This window comes from Odontomachus brunneus, unplaced genomic scaffold (assembly GCF_010583005.1).
Source record: "Odontomachus brunneus isolate Ranch 3 - 2012 unplaced genomic scaffold, Obru_v1 Obru_scaffold_045, whole genome shotgun sequence".
Classification (NCBI taxonomy): Eukaryota; Metazoa; Arthropoda; class Insecta; order Hymenoptera; family Formicidae; genus Odontomachus; species Odontomachus brunneus.
This window is the reverse complement of record NW_022639495.1, coordinates 787,909-811,292: the sequence shown is the minus strand read 5'-3', so window position 1 is coordinate 811,292 and position 23,384 is coordinate 787,909. Positions and strand designations below refer to the sequence as shown.

Here is a 23,384-nt window from a genome sequence, read left to right as displayed (position 1 = left end):
ATATATATATATATATATATATATATATATATATATATATAACAGTTGCATATTGTTGAGTGAGAAATTATAACATTGACGTGTGTAATAGTATTGTTAGTTAGTGTTTACTGTATAGATATGAAAAAACAGTATATTGATCAATGAATATCATAGAAGCTTTTATCAGCTGAGAAACGTTCTTTCTTGTAGAGTCAATTTCCTATATAATAAGAGATATCTCATTATCGTCGGCATAAATATAATAGCGGACGCACTTAAGAAATTGGATAGTGCTGGCGACAAAAATTTTTCTACGATCCGGTGACGAAGCGAGTGCCGAGTAACCTACGCCGCCTTCGTTCCACCCACCGATACCGAGTGTTACTTTGAGATGTGGATATTGTTGTCGGAGAGCTGTCATTTTCCTGTAGTTGCCTATTCCTGTATTTATCCAGATATTTTTAAATTATATTTACAAGATTATAGAGCGCTTACGAAAATGATGGAGTTTAGTATTATCATATTATATCGAACTAACAAAATCCTCAACAAAATTAAGAAATAATAAATAATATAATGTTATAAAATTATAGTGAATAATTCAATGTTACTGAAAATTTTTTAGTTACAATAATTTTAAATTATTATAGTTGACTTTTTATAATAATTGAGAATTATGATTTGATTTTTCATTTCAATTACCATCTTTCTCTATATCTGTCCATGGGTCGGTACTTTTGATGCTCCAAGTTGCAGTGTCTAAGCCAGCAAATGAATAAACTAAGTGAGTACAGTGTTCTGGGCGCAGATTTTCTACAGAGAACGCGCCATAAGACGGTCTATAAGTTGCCCATGATGCGACGTAACAAACGACAACTTTATCATGCTTCGGCGCTGCGAGTCCTAATAAAAAGTTATAAGTTTTAAGGAATATTATTTTAAATTTCTTATTTTTAAACAATATATAATATTTAATAGTTTGAATAAGAATTAAATTTGTGAAATACGCGAATGTATAGTAAATCTTATATATAGCAAAATCCTATATTTCTCTTATTTGTTATATATTAATTATAAATTATTTGTTATACATAAACTCACCGTAAGTGCCAAAAAGTAAAACCGTAAGTAGAAACGTCAGTTTTGTGAATAACATCGTAGCGTATCAAATTTCCTGATAGGTACTTAATGTGTCGTATTAATCTACAACAGCGTATATATTTTATATTAAAGGATTTTTATAAATATATCGTACTTCGATATATTTATTTTTACTTGGTATTTTACTCACACAACAGTTCAACACTTTATAATTTTGGTCCGAATGTGTGTTTTTTTTATTTCACCGTGCTTAAAATACAGTATTGTAGAAATTCTCTAATTTAGAATATATACCGTTGCAACTCGTTACAACATATCAAATGCGTACAGATGTATCGTTCTTCACTGTACAGTTGCAATCTGTCTAGCGATGTTAGCGTTTACCGTATTTAAGGAATCCTGTGTCTATGATAACAAGTTTATTTTGTTAAAAATGTTATTCTTGTATCGCTCACGATAACGATAGCAGTGATTGCATCGATGGCATTGATTTGAGATATAATTAAATGATACCAGAACTTCATAAAAAATGATATCGCTACTGTTATCGTAAGCAATACTTTTTAATAGTGCCAATACTAATTGCACGTGATTAATGACACGGTGCCGAATGTCGGTACGAATTCGGTCTTTATTAAACTATAAACTGTTAAGGGTCAAATAAACATGTATAAGAGTAGATAATTTTCACTTGTATTCAGCAATTTATCTTTTTAACGAAAAATAAAGAAGGAATAAAATTATTCAAAACATATGCAACATATCGCCATAAGATTTGTTTTGTTTCTCGCAAAGTTCTTGTAAAATAATTAACAAAACATTATCTGTATATTTTATAGCTTTATGCGTTCTTCGCTTGTTCTTCATACCATATGACAATTAGGATATACAATTAACACGATAAGAACAAATACAAGTAATAAATCACGAAGACAATTGAAGTCACGGGTCGAAATGAGTACTTCGAGACTCCGTTCCGTTGAATAGTCTCGTTCACCCAATCCAGATAAAAATCCACGCGGGAATATACGCCCGCTGTATTCGGACGGGCGCATCCCTCGCCCCAGGATACAATGCCTACTTGTGTTCCATTACACATCAATGGTCCACCGCTGTCGCCCTAAAAATTCGTAAAACGGATAGAAATGTCATTTTAACAAGCACTTCCAATCGATAGAGTTCAAACTCAAACCTGGCAGGCATCGCGACCACCTTCCAGCAAACCGGCGCATATTTGCGCTTCTTTGTGCACATTTGGCATTGGACATTCGATTGCTGAGATCAAGGGTATCTGAACGTGCCGTAAGTACGTCCCGCTTCCTTTCTAATAATAAATTACAAATAAATAAACCGAACAAGTCACACATACTTAATTAGATCTACATGATACCGGGAGTGAAACTGTGTTTCAGTTTTCTTAAGAACGAAAGAATTAATGTAAACGTTTCACTGAAATCTCTGTAGCTGAACAAATATTTTTATACAATAGCATCACAATTAATTAAGTCAATTTTCTAAAAATAAATTAAACTCGTGTGTCAGCTACTGTTGGATAAATATCGGAAAGAGGAGAGTATCGCTCTGCAGGATTTGAAGTGACTCCATCATGATTACACATTACAATTTAACTGACTTTCATATGCTACGTATTTACAACGTACATTTGAATCAGGTATGTGTCGACCCCATCCAACCACGACGCAATGCTCTATATACATTTTCTGCAAATTCGCGACGTATTCCAGTGGGAGCGCAACATATTGAACGTACGCATTCGTACGAAGAGGCCTCCTCAGCTGTCGGGAGCGAGAGCGCAAAACGTGGGTGACAGTTAAAATCGCCATCGCGCCATTTACAAGGTTTACTCTCTTTATTATCGACACAGAATTATATACACGGCATAAATAGTCACCCTGAACAATCCAATATCGTGTTGCATGTCCAAGAATCGAAACTTTGCGTGCGGCAATGTCTTGTCTATCAATTCCATCTGCATGGAACCCCAGCTTGGTAAGTACACATAGGTCGCGCCGGCGATCACGTAGAATTGCCGTGGATTCTCTGGCCTCCACGTGCCGTCGGACAACCGTCTTTTAAACAACGACGAATTAATGATATCCGTTTTGTTTCACCTAAACATCAGAGCGGTGAGCGAAAGTGAGGCACAATCGGACCCCGTGAATGTCAAGACGCTCCTGATTTTACTGTTGTGATCGACAACATCGTATATTGATTCAGTTTTTTCTCAATGCGTATATGAAACATTGAAATAAGATGACAAACTTGTAGAACTTATATAAGGCCATGAAATAATTAAAATATTAAAATAATCATGTCAATGTAATTCCAAAGAGACTTTTTGGCGATAAGTGCTCTTGACAATATAAAAGTAATTTATTTTGTAAGTCAAACACGAGAGAGTTTGAAAATTAAAAGGAAGTTGACAGCATGGATTTGTCAGTTGAAAGCAATGATTTCCTACTTCATTTACGGAATATACGGATTGAAAAAAGATGAGTCACTCGAATCATTGACATATAAACTCGTTCTTATCTGTACAATTGAGATCCTCAATTGTACTCCAATTTTCTTTGTTTTTTGAACTCATTGTTTGAGCATGCTGCATAACTAGTTTTATCAAAAACGAGCAGATGTCCGATTGCGGCCCCGATTTAGCCCACGCATACAATCACGGGCGGCCGAGCTGACACGTAAAACAGAAACTATGCTCGCACGAGTAGTACATCATCGCTAGTACACAGCTAATCGATACACAGATAGATACCGCGACAGATATCGTTGCCTTAGGGTCTAGCGCCGCTAACCTTCCTCGTTACTCGTGAAATATATACGTCTAGACAGCACATCGCTACTCACAGTCAGAAACAAACAAGGTGTAATCACGGCGGGCGAACGGGATGAATCAAAATGTAGCACGCTGAGTAACTACCGCGGCTGTCATGAGGCAGTTATTCTTATACCCGATCGTACTATGTCTCTGCCCGGTGTTACCCGGCTTGAAATCAATTTATCGCCCGATCCCGCTCAGCCGCCGTTGTATACTATAATTCACAGAAGGATTCCATTTAGTAGCGAAAATACAAATTCAAATATTTTTTCCACGTAGTCTGGTGACGCGATATAAATCGACTACCATTCGTGAACACGTCTGAGATTTACACAATACACAATTGCTGTACGGATATATATATATATTATTTTATTTCAATGGAACATACGAGCATGTACGATTAAAAAGATTCTCTCTCTCTCTCTCCCTCTCTCTCTCTCTCTCCTTCTCTCGCCTTTAGAAGTATATTGCGCGATATTTCCGAAGTAGATCACTGAAAATTTAAGTTCGTCGACTCGCCCGGTTGTCTTTCACAAGTGGTAGCGCAACTATACCTCCGTAAGACACATCATTATTGTGTCAAAAACTCAAGCCTTACATTTCCCATGCACAAACATTACACGTACATTTGCAGTAGCAAGGAAGTGAAATACGGCTACTAATACCTCGTGTGTATGTATGTGTTTGTGTGGTGTAATCCTAAAATGTCTTACCAGGGCGTTCGAAATTCGCTTTACAAGTACATAATCATTATATTCCCGAGAATATCGAAGTATAATTAATATCTCAGTCAACAGGAGAGATCTCCTCTTTCAAGACTTTTTCTTTCGCGAAACTTGCTTTAAGTCTAAAAGGGATTTAGATCACATAGAATACAGTCCTGCGTTTAAGAGTTAATCGCGACGATTCTCTCAGCTTTTTAAAAAGTTTAGTTTAAAGCGATAGACATTTTTCTTTACTCATTAAAGGAAATTTCATGTAAGGCTAAAATGTTCTAAATAACGTTCTGTATAAAAAGCAAACGAGGAAATATTACATGAAATAGATGTAAAATATATTTTGTATCGTACACACTTCGAATGGCAATTAAAATCAGGAATTGTATTTTATGACTTAAATTTTCTAATGTTACTTTTATTTCAAGGACATTTAAAGTTGATGAAATTCATTTAACGTTTATGAAACTTTATATAACTTAAAAGAAACAAACGACATGCAGTTTTCCCTAAAAAAATTAACAATATGAAACAACGTAAATCAATATCTCCAATTTCATATACATTATGAGAGCTGTATCACAGAAAAGTATGAAAAGATGACAAATTCGCTGTACGATATGGCAGTGCTTCCTAATTAAAGTTGGCCACGGAGGCCTTTGCAAATCGATAAAAGATTACGTACTTCCTAATTAAATATGCTTCTATGTGTTTGCTTTTGCACATACATATCTGCAAAAATAATAAACAAACAAATAAGTACACAAAATAGAGTTTACGATACGTTTCAATTATACGTAAATCAAGTGATCACACGATAAATTTCAACGGAGAATTAAACTAAAAAGCAGCGTGCACTAATGCTTTTCGCTCCGTGTGGTTTTACTTATGTTGAAAATTTTTCACAAGTTTCTCACCCCCGTTTTACCTCCGTCGCTGGTTTCAGAGGACATCATGTTTTAATCCTAGGATTAATCCGCGGGACCCCCGCGATACTAATTAAACATTGTGCAAAAGAGGGTCTCACGCATCCGAGGGTTAAAAGCTGTGTCGGGGGTGGCTACACGCAAGAGTGTACGAGTATTTCGTAGCGAATGCTAAAGTGTATGCCCCGGCTAGAGAGAAAGAGAACTACACCACCTTCCGCGACGCATAGCGCGAATGCGAAAACGCAGTCTTGTGACACGCACCTGACCATGCAATGGGCGGCCGACAGGACGAACCTAGGCGCGACATAGGTGCCTCCGCATGCATGGCTATAGAGTCGGCGCTGCACCGAGACCTAAGAGGAATTGACTTTGAAAAATTCGGATTCGCCGAGTCCGAGTCGAGTCGGTTCGCCCCTTAACCTTCATGCCCTTGCACTTGAAGTAAACTCCTAATACGGCGTTCTCGACGTTGTCTAAATTTCAATCACACAAGTAATCACACACGGAAAAATTTAGTAGGATTAATCTAATGTTTGGTGAAATAACTAAAATTTCGATTAAAGCTACCAGAATTCTATTCAAGTTGACAAAATTTTGGTTAACTAAGCAAGATTTTTAGATAACCAGAAATTCTATTAACTTGAACAAAATTGTGAGATTTTCCGATGAAAACTTTTTTTTCTGTGCACGTTTATCAATTTTCTATGTTTATTGCGCGAGCGTGCCTATTACTTTATTTTTTGTAAATACTGATAATAAATTGTATATACTGTATATACTGTATAAATTGTATATAATAAATACTGATGATAAATTGTATTTGAAGAGAAACTTTACTCTGTAAGAAATAAATTTAAATTTTTCCTATCTTTTTCATAATAAATTTAGCAGTGCACAGTGGTGCTTGCTGTGTTCTATTCTACGTTTACATTCTACGTTTATATTCTCCAGAGTAATATTCGTTCATTTCAAAATTGAGGTTCCTGGTATCTCGAGAACGCCGTGCGAATAGTTACATTAATTTGTTTGACGAGCATGTAAAGTGTATCCGTATACTCTCTAGTGTCTGTCGAACATATGTAAACAAGTAATTGCATTGCAGTTCAGAAGCGCGAGTTCAGAAGCGCGGAAAATGCATGAACGAAAATCTGACTTGACTCTCTCTCTCTCTCTCTCTCTCTCTCTCTCTCTCTCTCTCTCTCTCTCTGTATAAAGTTCTAAAGTAGGACTTTTAAAGTAGGACTTTTAAAAGAGATAAAAACGACATACTAAGTTCTCATGCTGGTGGGTTTTACGAATGAATAGCATTTCATTGAAATACAGTTACTACGATATGTAAATCAAAAGCTTGCATACCTCGTCATATTCATTCTGGTAAACTGTTAACTGAAAAATATACGATACGAACTGAGTTTTCATTACAAGAGAAGAGTGCTGAGGAAAAGGTCATCAGTAGTTAAAAGTTCATTCATTCGCATTCGCGTAGGTATCTTTGTTTTGTCAGGTTTGTGTTATATTCACATGAAACATTCCCAACTTTCATTGCATTTCCCTCGCTTTTAACGTTAGAACTCTCGGCTTCCATTATGTGTGTACGCACTTCCGCTACGTGTGGGCCGCGTTGCGTGGGAGGGTATTGAATCCCAAAAGTTTAAAGGTTAAGGGGCTACAATGGGCGCGTCGCACGTACGATGAACGGGTAATTTTTGATGTTGGTGATCTCTCCGCCGACGATGCGCACCTCTACTTCGTCGATCGCGAGTTCCTGTAGCGTCGTGCTCATTTCGCAGGTCACCAAGGAAATCGGACAGATATACGTCAGGACGAGCATCACGAGCATCGTGGCGTCGCACGAAACGCCGCAAAAGCGCAGGATCCTCTATTTCCCGCGTTACGTGTCGTTTGTTTTCACGCAAATGTGAACACGTATTATGGAATCGATTTTAATCGAAATGATTTCGTCATTTCCTAGATTTATATTGTTTCTTCCAGGGAAAATAAAATTATTCCGATCGGAATCGATTTCAAATATTTAGTTCCATAATATGTGTCCTGTATTAGATCTGCTCTTTTTAATTGCACTTTTATATATTTTTCTTATGTTATACGAGACCAAACGTATTTTATGTAATAATATGAGAACTTAATAAAATAGTATATTACTAAATTACAATTTTTTGTAGAAAGACGAGCATACTAAATTACAATTTTTTGTAGAAAGACGAGCATAATAATATTTTGTTATATCGTTGAATCGATGCAAAGTGATCAAAATACAATTTTTCATACATGGGGAGTGTAGAATCAATGATATAAAAATTTCAAAATATTTAATCCGATACTGTAATTAGAAAGAGCAAACTCGTAAATTTGCGCAATAATAGATTTCGAGTCTTCAGTGCACTGGAGCAAACGCTGAGACGAACAAGAGCGATTTTATTAGAGAGTGTAATCTCGTCGATAAGGTGACGTCTTCTTTTTCTTGGCCGTCAATGTTACGGCTTCATTTTTCACGCGAACGCCACCCAGCAGACTAATATCCGCTCGAGATTTTTCTAATTTGCAGACGATATGAAAAGGCACTTCCGAATGAAAATGTCGTTACCAAGCTTTCAAACCTTGCTTAGATAATATCATTGCTCGCTTACGCTAGAAATATAATAAAATATTAAGAAACGATACATGTACACGTTACGTTTATTGCAAGTTTGAAAGCATACGAGAATTTGCAGACATCAATTGGACTAGTCGTATCGATTTTAGCAAAAAGTTGCGATATGAAATACGTATAAAAGTTCATTAATCATAAATAGATGTATCCTTTAATCTATAAAGCGCGCTACGCAGTCTGAGTTATTCCCTAATATCTCTTCGGTCCCGACTATAGCTGATCCATCATTCTACTAATGCACCTTTAACTTTTTCTTCTTCTATTAATCGTTATAACAAAAAAATATTTAATTTCACGAATATCTATTCGTAATATAATCGTAAACTTATGTCGACGTAGATCAATTTGCAGCTTTTGGATAGAATATTGCATGGCCTCCTCCTTTTTGGACCACCCAAATGGGAAAGCTCGTCGCTTTCACAAACTTCCGCATTCTACCAATAATCAAGATTAGATTAGGACAAGATTATACTAAGGCTTTCGATAACGTCGTTTGCGTTCACTCCGGCGCACTGACGTAACCCTTTGTGATCTTTGGCACGCTTCGAAGTACATCAGCAGCTTCAACAATCATATTTACGATTCCCTTATACTCTTAAAAATGATATATGATTGTGCCAAAGCCGCTGGTCCATACAAATGCCAAAAAAGAGTTGAGACTCGCACGTTACTCGCATAAGAAGCCTTAAGCACGGACAAAAGATGATCCCACGCTTTCGGTCGCAATGAACCGTTCGATGTGAGACCGAACGGTGTGAGGTATAAGAGATGGTATTACATCGGAGTATTTTATCGCATGTCACGTCACGTCGAGTAACGCGCCCTACATTTCTTCGAAAAAGTTGGCCGCGAAGCACAACGGCCGTAATCGCTACTTCTGCAGATAGTCGAGTCAGGGTTTGGCCAGCTCTCACCGTAAAGTTTAATTAAGCTTTATCGACTAAATCAAACGGAAGAAATCACGATGCTTTATCGTCCGCTTATTTGATAAAGCGCGATTGATTGATTTACCGTTGTCACATTGACCAGACTCTAACTCGAGTGTCTCTAATTATTTCTACTTTCTCGCAGCTCTCTAGATGCCTAGCCGTCGACGCAGTGTTTTTTCAAGCTTGCCTCTTGTTTAGTGAAGTACATCGAACCTTATAGGAAATTTCATACAAATACAAAAGTGCGTCGTACGTCCCGTTCCGTTGACGTTTCTCAGTTCGTTATATGTGAGATATATATCAAGAGTTGAAAGCAAAAATAGCCCGAGTCAATACTTTTACGATCATGTGTATCTCCCTTTCTCTTTCTTTTTTTTCTTTCGTTATATTATTAAATAATTACATATATGATTGAAATTATATATATATATATATATATATATATATATATATATATATATAATTTATTAAAGTAGAAAATAGCTCGAGAATATTTTTCAATGTGAAGCACGCAAAAGTGTAAGTATCTCAGATACCATCATACTTGACTTACGCCGTTCTTGCTTTGAATCCCTCGTGTACAATATGTTTCCAGCGGGAGCTCCAGGCTCCTAGTTAATGGTGAAATGACGGTGAAAATTTGCTCTAATATCTATGCTATTTTAGACGTGAAAAAGACGTCATCTCGCTAAATTATTGTCGGAAAGTTGACGATATCGATATCGAGCATCTTGAAACGGGACGTAGAACGTGAGAAATTGTTTCGCGAGTGTCGCAAGTTACAGTTTGCTCGACTTTCGTTGCAGCACTATAAATAAAATAACTCGAAGAAGTGGCCTCAAAATAGATAATAAATTCGTTCAACGGGTTCAACTGATCTTGAAGCTTTTTTGACCGCTCACGGATGACATATTGCATGATCGTTGTAAAAATGCGCCACAATAACAAGAACGTATATTCGCGGGCTTGAAAAATACGATGCTTCCAAACGGCGAGGCGAGACTAGATGAAATGTTGTAGTACGCGTATCGGAAAACTATGTCGTAACTTTATGTGTTTACGTAGAGATCTCCTTATATTTAATAAAGTCACATTTAATTTTAGAAACTAGATGAAATTTTGTGCACAGCGTGCGAGTCTATGAGAAAAAAGATTGTTCTCCCAAAAGCACATTTTACAATTAATTCAGCGATATATCGATGAGTTATCTGTCAAAATCGGTTGACCGCGGATAAGAAAATATTTTGCGCAGTCCTCGTTTCATGCTTCTCAAGTTTTCAGCTAGAAACGTCGAGGTTGAACATTCTACGAAACAAATAGATCAGTCCGGAAGAAAAAGAGGACATAACTTTCCGACACACCTTACCGAACATTCGGGTTCGTTACATCTCATGGAAATTGATATGTTTCGCGAGACAGACGACGCTCGTTATAAGCAATAATCGAAAATAGTTGCGCACGAAGAAGCCGCGTCTATGAGTTACAAAACTTCTGCAAAGACAATAAAACCGCTGCCCCCGTGTATTTCGATATATCGAAGGAAGACATTGTGATTGTTCGATCTTACGTTCATCGTTTCGTCTTAATACCTTACGATTACGTATGTTACAGCCGAATTATCCTAGAGCAATTGACTTTTATTAAGGAATGAATTTGTGCATCGCGCTCAGTATGCACAATATCGTAGGTAGCGTTAGTTCTCGTATGAGAATCGCCGCGGAAGACGTCATATCCGGCGCTGGTATGATTTGCACTGAAACAAGTCGCATATTCAGGTAACGCGACACTCGTGCTGTTATTATTTATGAATAATATAAAAAACAACGAAAAAAGTTGACAACAAAAATTGCAAATTAGACAAGATACGTAAACTTTACGAGACAAATATGAGATAAATGAAGACAAGAATATTTTGGAGCAAAATGTCATTTTTGCGCTAAGAAAATAGATAATTTATTAATGGAAAAGCGTTCTGTATTTCAAACTTCATTCGAGATTGCACTATTTATCATCACTTTTAGGATCTACATTTACAGAATCGTCTCTTCTCGTTTTAGAAAACCGGGCAAGTCATATATCTCGAAATTCATCAATATATCAGACGAACGTCATACGTACTTAATGGTTCATCGTATTTATAATGGTTATCACATTTAGACGCTTTGATTTTTTATTTTCTTTATCAAATACTCACCCGACACCGTCTTTTTCCTAACATCGGCAAATTGCTCGTGATACATGGGAAAGTCGGGTATCGTCGCCCGGCAGCTGATCTCCAAGTATCCATGTTGCCCGGCGTGCAACTCAGAAACCTCCACTTTCAATCTCGCGGTGGCGGATATCAGGTGGTCCTTATGATGCGTGTGCGGATAATGATTCACCAGAGTGATATCCACCTGGAACCGCCGATTAGAAATGATCTGACAATCGTCTGAAGCGAGAGATCACGCAATCTCTTCAATCGTGTTCCTTACCTCTTTCCCGTTTATAAACCACGTTATGTAAGGAACTGGGCGTGCGGGCGAGGAGCTGCAGTTCGCCTCCAGACTCTCGCCAATCACGTATACGCTCTTCTTGAACGTAATCTTAGGATTGTTGGTCTGTGGAACTAGAAGAAATTGTGAAGAGAATATCGAAAGTAGCCGATATAAATCGGGAATCACGTCCAATCGATATTTCCCTCAGATCGTGACGTTTTCAAATTGAAGATGTTTTACTATGAGATGTATATTAAGCTATGTAATTTGCATGCCACTTATCAAAAATATTTCAAACACTTTGATATAAATATTATATATTCAATCGTGTTATTAGTGGTTAAATCTGATTTGTAACTCTTATGTTATCGATATCATTAGCGGGAAGGTATTCTTATTTTCTTTTTTTTTGCACAGTATATGCTTTCTCTCACCTATCACTTTCATCTGCACGGGATCGGCACCCGCGGTATAAATGGGCGTTGTCATAGTCACCTCGCAGGTGTAAGTGCCGGAAGCCTCGAAACGCACATCGTGCAGTTTGATTGTCGTGCCATTCTTCGAGTACTGGAAAAGAACAGCGATGTCTTGGCGATTATTACGGTATGCAGCGCGATTGTACGACACGCCCTTTCAATTAAGAGTCCCTTCAAAAGGACACACAAATAACAAATCCTGGTAAAGACGATCCAAGCGTACATGTCGTGGCAAAGTTGCTTTTTTTCAAAGCGTAGTTTTTTTCATATTTGTAGTTCCTTTGCTTTCTGACTCCTCGAATTTAGCAATTAAACAAAGAAGAATTATGTGCTTGCACAGAAAGAATAAGACACACATGTGCGCGCATACGACATACGTCGTAATATCATTTCGCTTCTTCTAGATATGTCGCCTCTTTGTTTTTACGCATGTCACATTTGATAACTGAAGTATCTTGTGCTTGTTTTGAAGCAAAAGCCCTAGTATACTTTTGTTTATCGACACGTTCTGTCAGGATTTGTTACATGCATTCCTTTCAATTATATGGAGTGGATGCACAAGTAACGAGACTATGTAAAGCTCTAAAAATACAAATAGAACACTTTGGATAATTTAGTTCAAGCTCACGATCGTTTCGCCGCTTTGCTTTCTCTCTATGTATAGTCCGTGCCTATCGGGATTCTGTTGCCTTTGGCGCGTGTGATTTAAACGTTACCTCAATTCGCCAAAGAGGCTAAAAATTCGAATTGTGGAAGGGAGCAAAAATTTTTCAAGTTCTTATTCGACGAAAAATCTCGATAATTCCGTAATTCGAGCGATAATAAGTTACGATGATTTCTTCATTGTTACCACTTGTTGAATAATCACCGTATACTATTTAGACAGTGACTGGAGAGATAGAGAGCTTCCTGTGGGAACCGTTACGTTAACTCGGTCTCGTTATTAAGTAGCTTACATGCACATCATTCTCAGTGGCTCATTTGTCATGCTTACACCTTTCATGTGATATACCGTGATAACTGTGAGGTAGCGTCTCCCTCAAAAGTAACGTCGCGTAACTCGCTCGATTTGTATTTTCGGCGAGGAAAAGGCAGATAAAGGTGCCGGGGCGTCATGAGCGCGCCGAGTGCAGTCAACATGCACGAAGTATTACGGGAAGAATATACACAACAATTACCAGCGAAAGTGTTACAAATATTTTTAGCGTTTGTATTGCTCCTCGACGACGGTTTGACATTCTCGCAAATAATGAATATTTTATTTTCAGTAACACTGGTCTCGTTACTTATGCGTCGATCCATTAGCCAAGCGTCCGACTTGACGACATTATGTTCTACATATGGGTTGGTGCGAGTATCGATTCTCATCCCTGTTTTCCTCATTTTTTCTTTCTTCCTTTTCTTTGTTTAAATAGATTACCCATTCGCTGCACACACTTGCACCGCATAGGCGTCGCGAAAATTTGCGAAGAGAATTGCTCTGCCATGCGTCGCGACTTGGTGTTGTTAGGATAGAGAGGGAGAAGAGGTATTTGTATGGTAGAGTGCACGTACATGCACGTAAATAGCCTTGCTTTGTGTCGATACATAAAGACTACGCCTTAGGTAAATGCGTTAGCCTCGCTCCCTTAACCATTGGCGAAAGACAGGGGACTCTGGACATTTCATCCAGCTTACGTTATCGAGGGCGTCCTAGTTATTTTTGGACTTTTGTTTACAACAGATGGTTTTTCTTGTAGCTCGTATCAACGTGAGAAGTACGCAGGCTAGTAACATTATCACTTATGCCTGTCGTGGTAATGTCAGACGGCAGGTTAAAAAAAAAGCGATCCCTCATTACATAAGCATAAGAAGGTGACGTAACAAAAGTATGACGTAAAAAAAGTTACAAAGAAGAAAAAAGTATATATTCGCAGCAAAACACGTTCGATACTTAGTAAACTAGAGATCGAAAAAATTGATATCAGTTCGATACGACAGGATGTTGTTAAATATGGCGCCGCGATTGCATCGAAAGAAACTCAACGATTGTTTTCACTTCGTAAGTAAGAACAACACGAATTTTAATTTTTGAGTTACGGAAATATCATCACGTTTTACAGCTTCGTAAACTAAATTAAATTAAATTAAATTAAAATTGAAACTAAATCTACGAACTTTTGTTCATAAAATGAATCGGCATCACGTTACCTAAATACAGATTGTTACTTTGACATTTCAATGATAATATTAAGTGTTTAATGAAATATGAGGGAGAAAGGATTCGAAAAATATTTGAGAAGATTGAAGATGAAAGGGTTCGAAAAATATATAAAAATTTAAAAGATATTTTAGGAGATTATATCCGTCTACTAATTATATTACTAATTATAACTCAAGGATGATGCTTGCCGAATCGCATTCTTTTGATGAATCATTGGATATTGCAAATATATGCAGAATTGCAACCATCACGTAATGATTCAACCACCTTCCCGGCGAGACAGGTTTAACTTCCGTTACGAAAATAAAAATTCTTTTTAAGTTCTCACGTCTAAGGTGGTCATGTAGACATGGATATATTTAAAACTGTGTGAATGAAATAAGGTGCAAAGGTCAACGTATCAGCCATACAAATTGGGCGTAAAGTTCACGCAAAAGAAGTTATCGAACCGATATGCTAGTCACGACGGTAAGATATGATCTTGAGATAATTATGGACTTCAAAGCAAAAGTGACGTAGGCCAAATATAGCAACGCGTCGGTGAGATATTTACAAGCAGTTTCAGCAAAATTTATTAACATTAACCGCCTTTTAGGGTTTAATCAATCGTTCATTTTTCCTTAGAGCTGAGAATAATTTATAATGGGACAGAAAGCAGGCTAAATTTAGCTTCAAGCTAACTCACATTGATAAAATTAACTATTGGACTTTTACTTTCATCAGTGCTGTAAAAAATACACAGAAATGTGCAATTATTTCATATAAAAATAAACGAATTATCATTTACTATTCTTGTTCGTTTCTATTAATTTCAATGAGTCGTTTAACAATTTGTTTGTTGAAAATAATGATAAATACACACTTAAGAGAATAATGCGAAGAAGCTGTAGAAATTGATACTGGCAAAAGATACATTTGAAAATTCATGATTTCTCGTGCGCACGCCAACATTCTGCCACGCTCACCTCCAGTTTAGCGCCCTCGACGTGATTCCCGATGTACGGCGGATTCCTTTCCTTTACATAATGGAATATCCTCTTTTCGCCTTTCATAAACTCTATTTTGTGCAGCAGCTCTTCCGAGACAGTGTGGTTGCAAACTAGGGTGGCCGTATCGCCGTATGTTACATATTGCGGCGCAATCAGCTGCACATTCATGTGCGGTGTCGCGTCTGAAAATCGTGAAACAACCGTACGTACGTGCCACCGTGTAGTTTTGGCAATCGACACGAGAGTCGATAACCGCCGCACTTGAACAAAACATTGTTTCGGAGCTGTGCGAGTAAAAGTCGCGCGACCCGACGATATCCCGATTGATTGATGTTTTTACGATGACAACGTGAGTTGCAACACGAGCGTACGTGAGAGAGTGGAAAATTGAGAATTTAGGGCTCAATTTCGTAGCTGAGAGAGACATTCGTTACAGGGCAAGAGAATTTTGCACTTGATTAGATTTTTTGATAGATTTAATTACACTTTCATACATCCAAATCTTTTCATGCCTCATCTATGTACTCTATTTCCTGTTTCAGATATTTTATAGGTCTAAAGCTCACGCAATCTCACAATCGTTCAGACATGTCAGAAAAATGATGTACACGGAAAAAATAACTCAAGGTTTTCCAGGTCATAAAATCGTTATTCGACGCGTTCACGTCATCTATGGTTTGCGTGACATTCGCTCAGAATCGACTACGTCGAGTTTAACTTCGAAGGGTGTTGCAACCCATAAACCTATATTCGATTACACGCAGGTTATACCCCACGTGTGCCACTAAAGATCTCAAATTTAAAATCTGGTGAAATAGAGTTCAGTAGAAATTCGAAATTGAGAATAAAATTTCTCCGGTCGCTTCGCACATTCAGAAGAATCACGATCAGCAAAAATCGTTCAATTACAATCGCTTGTAACTAAAGAATCACCCAATTTCCTGCACAGTAACTAAAGAATTACCCAATTCTCGACATTTTCGTGAAGAAAAGATCAACTCCGAAATGGTTGAAGAATCTACAGGGAAAAGAAAATGTGGAACTTATCTACAACTTCCCTTATAGAAATATCATACTAAGAATCATTGATAATTACTTATTATCCAGTATTTTTAATACTAAAAATAAGTAATTATCAATGATTCTTAGTATCATATTTCTATAAGGGTTGCGCGAAAAATGGCAAATGCGTCTCTTACTTCAAGCCGACCGCCCATGAAACTTTGTTACGAGGTAAATTATAGTGAATAGTGACGGAACGTCAGATCGCCGCTTGGCATTTCGATTAAACACGATCGGCGATCATGTTGCATTCGATTTTCATAGAACAGGCTGTATAACGCGACAGTGAGACGACAGCGAGTGAATTAATCCGGCGGGAAGAATGGAGAGCCCTCGGCCGACCGTAACTACTTGTGGCAGTCTGCCCCTGTTGCTGGGAGGTGTTACTGTATCGATCAGAGTGAAAGCGCGCGTTACCGCCGCACGCACGGTATTATTTCGAGACGTTTCGAGACGAGAGGCCTGTTTTCGAGGTCGATCGTGTCGCTAGATAATACTAATACTTCGCGATTTTCCACGGGCGCGTCCAGCAATATTTCGGCGAGCACTTGAATGAAGCCTACTCCTATTGGCATTGCATCGCTATCTCAATATGTCGCGATCGGGTGGTCTTTGCATGAAACGTTGCGTGAAAAAAATATGAGTCAACGATGGATCTCGCGTAATCTCGGGGATACAAATGCCCTCGGCAAATAGCTGTCATGATTTCACTTTGGCGTGATGAAAAGTTCCTTTACAAAAATTGCATTTAAAAAATTACGCCGTTAATAGAATAAAATCGCAATTCGGACGAGTCGATAAACAGTCGACTGATTTTTCCGCAATGGCTCTCGAAGTCGCGCTGTTTGAGTAACCAAAAAAATAAATCGTATTTGCGACCGTTTTAATTAAATCGATTTATTGATCTTTTCGATTTAATTGGATTCTCGATATATTGACCGTGTGCTGCACTCTGCGTTTATTGCCGACTACTTATTTAGCGACAAAAAAACTGTTGCGTGCATTTGGTAAATATGTGGGATTCTGGACTGTTTCTCGTTTCTAGTGTAAGTTTCACTACCTTTTATTTTATAAATTTATGTTGTAGCAGTTTTGATAATTATCTAAATTATTTTCGTTATACATATATATCGCAATATTTTTAAATGAACAAGATATATATCTCTGAATATCACTGAATATCATTCCGTGAACATCTCTCTTTTCTTTTTGCTTTATTTACCTCGTATATAGTTCCAGTTGTATATTCACAAAGGAAAACTTTGGCAACTTTAATTTAAAGCCAATATGAACGCAAAGCTGTACGGCTCCAAACTTTTTAATCGTCAAACTGTAGCAACTTGAGCACGAATTGCGAGAAAATCATAGAATTATTTCCAAGCCCGCGAGAGAGAGAGAGAGAGAGAGAGAGAGAGAGAGAGAGAGAGAGAGAGAGAGAGAGAGAGAGGAGAGAGGGAGAGAGAAATCATAATTGACAATTCGAGAATCGCGCGGGCGTACTATTGTTAAGGGCCAACGGACGACGGAATTTCGGAAAGAGCAGGAATTTCGCGATTAATGATTAAGATAGCGGTGGACTATTATCAAGAGCTTTTGTCCGTTGGAATTTCGGGAAACAGCAATGTCGAGCATTTCCTTTGACATTACCTTCCCGCGTAGAGCGAATATAGTTCTAGTTTCGCGGTAACTCCGACTTGTACAAAGTTTCCACCGCGAAGGAAACGATGACAAAGCACTGTTAAATACGTTTGCAACATATCATCGATTTAACATTACCGTGAGATCGTTTGTTTGACAAATGATATGCTCGAACGCTACTCCGGCGTACAATCGCGACGTGCGACAAAAATTACGATTATTGCCCGATCGATTTTCGATTTATATTCTTAATGTTTTATGCGTTCGGGTCTATAATGAATGCACACATTAGCAATGCATACGCATCTTTAACGCCGGGCTAGACTAGGTTGAATTAGGTCAAGTCACTTTTCGTCACGAATGCTGACTAGAATTTATGGTACTCTTCGTGATGGAAACACTTATGCGAACGGGACGATCGTGCAAAACGAAACATTCTAAAAGGCGGTGACGGCAAACAAGTCGGGCACAAGCGGTGTGTGTCAGCAAATGATGAAAAATTACGTGTGTGCGACGGCCGGAGTGTTTGGAGCGTATTCGGCTTTCGTTCATGCATCGTATTGACATGTACGTACATATGCCTAAATAGAAGCCATTGAAGACTCGTAGTAAATGTAGTACATTGTAGTAATTCTGCTACTGGATAGTATGAATGATCGTATGCTCACACGAAACGAAGAGTTCTAATTTTATTCAACTCCGCGTGAACGCGATTCGAGCGAGTCGAATGATTCTACCGTCGAATTTTTTAAAGGGGTGAGAGTGACGCGTTGAACACATATATACACGTTTTTAAGCGGTTCAATAAAAAAAATTCGCTCTATGACTTTGTCAATTTACCACGGCTTTGTGCCGCCGCGTCTCGTTATTCTATGAAAAAATTAATTAATTGCTTTGAAAACAATATTATCTGTTATAAATCAAAATAATATCAAAGTAGCCGGTAAAATATGTTACAAAGCATGGATGGTGATGTGTAAAATAATGCAAAACACTTCTCTAGCTTAACGTCATTCCCTCTTTCTCTCTCTCTTTTTTAATATATCTATCTATTTATCTCTGAAAGTAATGCTCTATTTAACAGCAAGATTTGTAGCACAGGAACGGCGCAAACTATGATTATTTAAATAAATGCCACTTTTGGTATTGTTTTCGTAACGACTAATTCAGAAGTAAATGTGTAGATTACAAAGGTATTTGTACACTTTGTATTTTTCAGGTTAATTGTACACATTAAAAAGGAAAGAAAGATATTACAGTGTAATTCAATATATCAATTTAAGAAAATAAAAGCAATATTCCAGCAAAAACACTTTGAAAAATATTTTTCTCTATTGTGCAAATTTATTCCAAAATGGATGAAGTGTACAAATATTTTTTTTACCCACAGTATAACATATCGTCGAGACCCTGCTAACGGTGTCGCTCCACATACGCTCCCGGAAAATATCCCACGGAACATGGCGTAGAATTATTCTCCGTCACGAAAACAACAGGACACGTAGAGATGTACTGAACTATTAACTGCTGTGCAACGCAAAATGTGTAATAACGTCAGGATGCTGAATTGCGCAACTCGCAACATCCACCATCATCGTTTGTCAACGGAAACAACGCAATTTTTGCGAACGAGACACCAGGACGTTAGAACAAGACACGAAGGTGTTCACCTCTCAGGACGAATTTTCTTTATTCGGAAAAATTATACGCGTCGACTCTCAGTAGAGACATTTCGCAAAATTCGTGAATTTTGTGTGTTATCGAAATAAAATATCACTTCTCTGAGATCGCCGAGACGAGAACACGATTATTTTCAAACGACTAGCGAGAGTGAGACCCACCCCTGCGGAGTGTTTCCGAGCTCCGCCGAGAAACTCTTATCTACGCCTTTGTGTTGATCAATCCGGAGTCAATATTTTTCTCCACGGAGTGTCGAGACATCAATAATTCTTCGGTTGCGGACAAATCGAAAATACAGAGCTTTCCGCAACGTCGGAAAACGCGAGGAATCGTCAGTGAAACCTTATTCTTCGTCGAATGCATTAAACAGTCGATATGGAAAATATGACACTTCGATCGCCAAGACGTTTAACATCGAAAATAAGGAGGGATGAGGGAAGATGGCGTCCAATCAAATTTTCGCCCAGGAAAAATCGTTCTCGCCGCCGGTCGGCGGCCGCTAATCGGCGGACGAAACGTCCTGCGAATCTCAAGGACTCTTCGCGGGGTGAACGCAGCCCGGGTCAGACGACGAGCTCACGCCCGACGACGCGGCAGCCGCGAGGACGAATTTGGCCGAGTGACTTCGGTCATTCCGACTGCCGGCGCTGTGCCAACCCTCGAGGTGACGTGCATCCTGCTTCGAAGGGACGAGGAACGGAGTGCACAAGGAAACAGGTGTACACGCGTGCGGAGGGAGCGATGTTGATTATCGAAAGCGATATAAACGAGCGCGAGCACGCGCGTCCACACGCGCGCTTCACTTACATGAAAATAATTGCAAAATATACACGAGTAGGATTTTTCTCCAATCACCGGCCCGGCGCTGCATTTCGCTTTTCTGTTTCTTTCTTTCTTTTTTTTTTGGTAGAAGTCGGTTTCGTTTCTACGTGCACGTATGTCCGTATATCTGTTGCTCACTACGTAGCAAGGCGAGACGAGACGAGGCGAGGTAGGTCGAGACGAGACGAGACGAGACGAGACGGAGATACGTAGGAAGAGAAAAAAAAGAGCGTGCGTGTCTAGTTTGTACAGAGTGTGCCTTTAAACTACGACGCGACTTCGTGTGCCGTGTCGGCGCTACAACTGAGCTCGAGGAGAGAGAGCAGGGCCTTTCGATCGTTCGACCGTTCCCCGTTCGACCGACCTGACCCCCACCGACGCGGAGCGACGCGACGCGCGACGACGCGGCGCTGGGCGCCGCGACGTATACTCCAGGCGGAACTCGCGGCCGCCTTTCGCGATTTATTAAGGGATGATGATGACGACGATGCCGGAGCCGGAACGGCTGCCACGCGTTATTACCTTCGACGGAATCAGAAGAAAATACAACACACTTGCGTGATAAAAGGGTTGCTCGCCCACCCTGATTGTCGACTTGCCGAACGGAAAATCAGTATCAAAGACTCGGTGTAATTGAGTTTTTTTTTACGCACGAAATAGAAAATTGGTTTTCGAAGACGGCTACTTTTCGTTGGCTTTCCGTTCTTATTTGTTCGCGTTTTAATCATCACGTTGGACCTGCTTGAAATACAACTGGGAATTGAGAGAGCAATTGATTCTTATAAAAAATTAAATTAATAATTTTATACATATTGCATATTGCTACGAATCGTCAGAAAGATTAACATCGCAAAATAATAACCCAGTGAGCAGAAGCTCTCAAATCGCATTAGCTATCTTTAAGATATCATCAACAGGTCATAATGTCAATAATAATCATTAAGAAGTCATAATGTTAATAAGATATCATTAAGAGTCATGGCTAATATGTCGATTTGAGAGCTTCTGTTCACTGGGAAGAGACGTCGCGATTATTAAAAGCGTAGATAAAGGCGTTGCGTTTGATAAAGGATTAATTTTGTCTTAATTATCGATTCAGTCATTTTATTTTGTTTCTTATTTAATTTTCAGTCTATTAAGCATTCGAGAAGGTGACCTCAGCTGTTGTTCTACTGATAGACTTTAATAAAAGGAACTTTGCTACGAGAGATGACTTTATTTTTTTATTTTTTTCAAGCTTGTTACAGCTTGACCTATGTAATGTCGCATTAAGCGTCTCATATAAGTACGCACGCAATAAAACTATTTTTACATGTAAAAAACATACAAAGTTAAGATATATTAAATAATAAACAACTGACGGGGCAATCTCTTTAAACTGTCTGGAATTGGGTCGGAAAGAAAAAGGTAGAAAATTCGAATGTAATGGGTGAGCAACTTTTGAAATTAGTCTCGGAGACCACGTATGAGAGATAATACGAATTATTTACTGTCGGAACTTCTATAAAATATGTGTTATGTAGCGTAATCGATCGGTCTCGCCATCGCGCCGTCTACGCAACACCTATTACTTGCGTTGGATAAGCGCGCCGCGTCGCGCTGCTGCAAACGTCACTAAACATGTCACTTGCCTCTTACTCATCTTGTCACAATCCGTATGTATGGATCGAGTGTTGTAATGCGATGCTCGTGTAAAATTACGAGTTCGTGTACGCCGGCAGCATAATGGAAAATCACGAGGAGGACGATTTAGAAGAGCTGCGCTCTACGGTTTATACATTCCCACAAAACGTGCAGAATGTGATCGAGCAGGTTAGGTTCCTCACTTGAATCTGTTGTCAAACTCGACCAGTAGTGTATCCCAGTAGTAGTGGAGGTCGCGATGCTTTCTGTCATCGACATTTCGAGATGTTTGTTTATCTCTCCCGTGAAATATAGAACATGTGGCAAGAAGATTCTCCTATTTGAGCTTTTCTCAAAATTTTTTCTGTATGATGTATGATTCTTCTTTTAATAAAAATATTTTTCTTTTTCGTACCTGTTATTTTCAGCATCAATTTCTTTGACGTTTACAAATGTGCGACTCACCACAATTAATTATATGTAAAATTACGAAACGTGTTTAAATTATGAATACTTGTTACATAAATTGCATAATTGTAATATCTTTTTTATTACCAGGTTTTGCCTAGTAATGATCCGTTAGACCAATCAAATTTCAATGTGGTGGACTATATAAATTCCTTATTCCCCACCGAACAATCTTTGTCCAACATCGATGATGTAGTGAATAAAATGGAATTTGAAATACATACAATTGACAAAGAGATACGGTCAGTGGTACGAGGTCAAACAAATGTAGGGCAGGATGGTAGAGCAGCATTGGAAGATGCACAAAAAGTAATAGGGAAGTTATTTGTTCACATAAAGGACATAAAAGATAAAGCTGAAAAGTCTGAGGAAGTTGTGAAGGAAATTACAAGAGATATTAAGCAATTAGATTTTGCTAAGAGAAATCTTACTGCTTCAATTACAGCTCTGAATCATTTGCACATGCTTGTCGAAGGAGTAGATACTTTGAAGTATGTACATGAATTAAATGTATCATGTTGTACTTATTTTTTAAAAAAATATTAATCAACTATGTTTTTTCCTTTTGCTATTACAGAGTATTAACGCAAAAGAAACTGTATGGAGAAATTATCTTACCGCTACAAGCAGTGATGGAAGTGATGCAACATTTTCATAATTACATGGACATACCACAAGTGAAGATGTTATCAGATCAAGTAAGAGAGTACAATATATATATATATATATATATATATATATATATATATATATATATATATATATAT

General features: G+C 38.2%; 4 protein-coding genes across 6 annotated transcripts in view; 1 reads left to right on the top strand and 3 right to left on the bottom strand.

The window, feature by feature from the left end:
• The window catches only part of LOC116844690 (probable chitinase 2), a 3,090-nt gene extending 1,633 nt beyond the window's left edge, over positions 1 to 1,457 (bottom strand). Inside the window, exons 1-4 of the mRNA XM_032816564.1 lie at positions 1,274 to 1,457; positions 1,084 to 1,185; positions 685 to 885; positions 258 to 423 (exon numbers count right to left, since the gene is read on the bottom strand). Coding sequence (XP_032672455.1) covers positions 258 to 423; positions 685 to 885; positions 1,084 to 1,138 — 422 coding nt within the window. The 5' untranslated portion in view covers positions 1,139 to 1,185; positions 1,274 to 1,457. The remainder of the gene's footprint in view (positions 1 to 257; positions 424 to 684; positions 886 to 1,083; positions 1,186 to 1,273) is intronic.
• A 453-nt stretch (positions 1,458 to 1,910) lies between these two features.
• Positions 1,911 to 5,715, bottom strand: LOC116844693 (trypsin-1-like). Its single transcript, XM_032816570.1, has 5 exons — positions 3,961 to 5,715; positions 2,996 to 3,173; positions 2,745 to 2,879; positions 2,276 to 2,407; positions 1,911 to 2,203 (listed from the first exon to the last, which is right to left on the bottom strand). Exons 2-5 carry the CDS (start codon positions 3,077 to 3,079, stop codon positions 1,976 to 1,978), a joined length of 579 nt encoding a protein of 192 aa, XP_032672461.1. The 5' UTR covers positions 3,080 to 3,173; positions 3,961 to 5,715; the 3' UTR covers positions 1,911 to 1,975.
• An 18-nt stretch (positions 5,716 to 5,733) lies between these two features.
• Positions 5,734 to 22,733, bottom strand: LOC116844691. 3 transcript variants are annotated; one of them, XM_032816566.1, is made up of 7 exons: positions 22,565 to 22,732; positions 20,512 to 22,486; positions 15,301 to 15,506; positions 12,091 to 12,223; positions 11,654 to 11,787; positions 11,374 to 11,575; positions 5,734 to 10,932 (listed from the first exon to the last, which is right to left on the bottom strand). In XM_032816566.1, exons 2-7 carry the CDS (start codon positions 20,573 to 20,575, stop codon positions 10,820 to 10,822), a joined length of 852 nt encoding a protein of 283 aa, XP_032672457.1. In that variant the 5' UTR covers positions 20,576 to 22,486; positions 22,565 to 22,732; the 3' UTR covers positions 5,734 to 10,819. The 3 variants fall into 3 exon arrangements, with proteins under 3 accessions (XP_032672457.1, XP_032672458.1, XP_032672456.1); XM_032816567.1 differs by having other exon boundaries at positions 22,158 to 22,733; XM_032816565.1 differs by having other exon boundaries at positions 20,512 to 22,732.
• The window catches only part of LOC116844688 (vacuolar protein sorting-associated protein 53 homolog), a 4,230-nt gene continuing 3,097 nt past the window's right edge, over positions 22,252 to 23,384 (top strand). Inside the window, exons 1-3 of the mRNA XM_032816562.1 lie at positions 22,252 to 22,338; positions 22,708 to 23,108; positions 23,195 to 23,315. Of these exons, the coding sequence (XP_032672453.1) occupies positions 22,252 to 22,338; positions 22,708 to 23,108; positions 23,195 to 23,315 (609 nt within the window). The remainder of the gene's footprint in view (positions 22,339 to 22,707; positions 23,109 to 23,194; positions 23,316 to 23,384) is intronic.

Bases quoted from the DNA above. Each gene is read 5' to 3' on its own strand.
- LOC116844693 (XM_032816570.1), bottom strand. From the start codon at position 3,079: ATGCAGATGGAATTGATAGACAAGACATTGCCGCACGCAAAGTTTCGA. The intron at 2,880-2,995 runs GTGACTATTTAT...CGCTCCCGACAG, and splicing joins ACGATATTGGATTGTTCAGG to CTGAGGAGGCCTCTTCGTAC. The intron at 2,204-2,275 runs GTTTGAGTTTGA...ACGAATTTTTAG, and splicing joins GTGGTCGCGATGCCTGCCAG to GGCGACAGCGGTGGACCATT.
- LOC116844691 (XM_032816565.1), bottom strand. From the start codon at position 20,575: ATGCAGCGCCGGGCCGGTGATTGGAGAAAAATCCTACTCGTGTATATT. The intron at 15,507-20,511 runs GTAAGTGAAGCG...CACGATTTTCAG, and splicing joins TATTTTGCAATTATTTTCAT to ACGCGACACCGCACATGAAT. The intron at 10,933-11,373 runs GTGAGTATTTGA...GACTTGTTTCAG, and splicing joins TAGGAAAAAGACGGTGTCGG to TGCAAATCATACCAGCGCCG.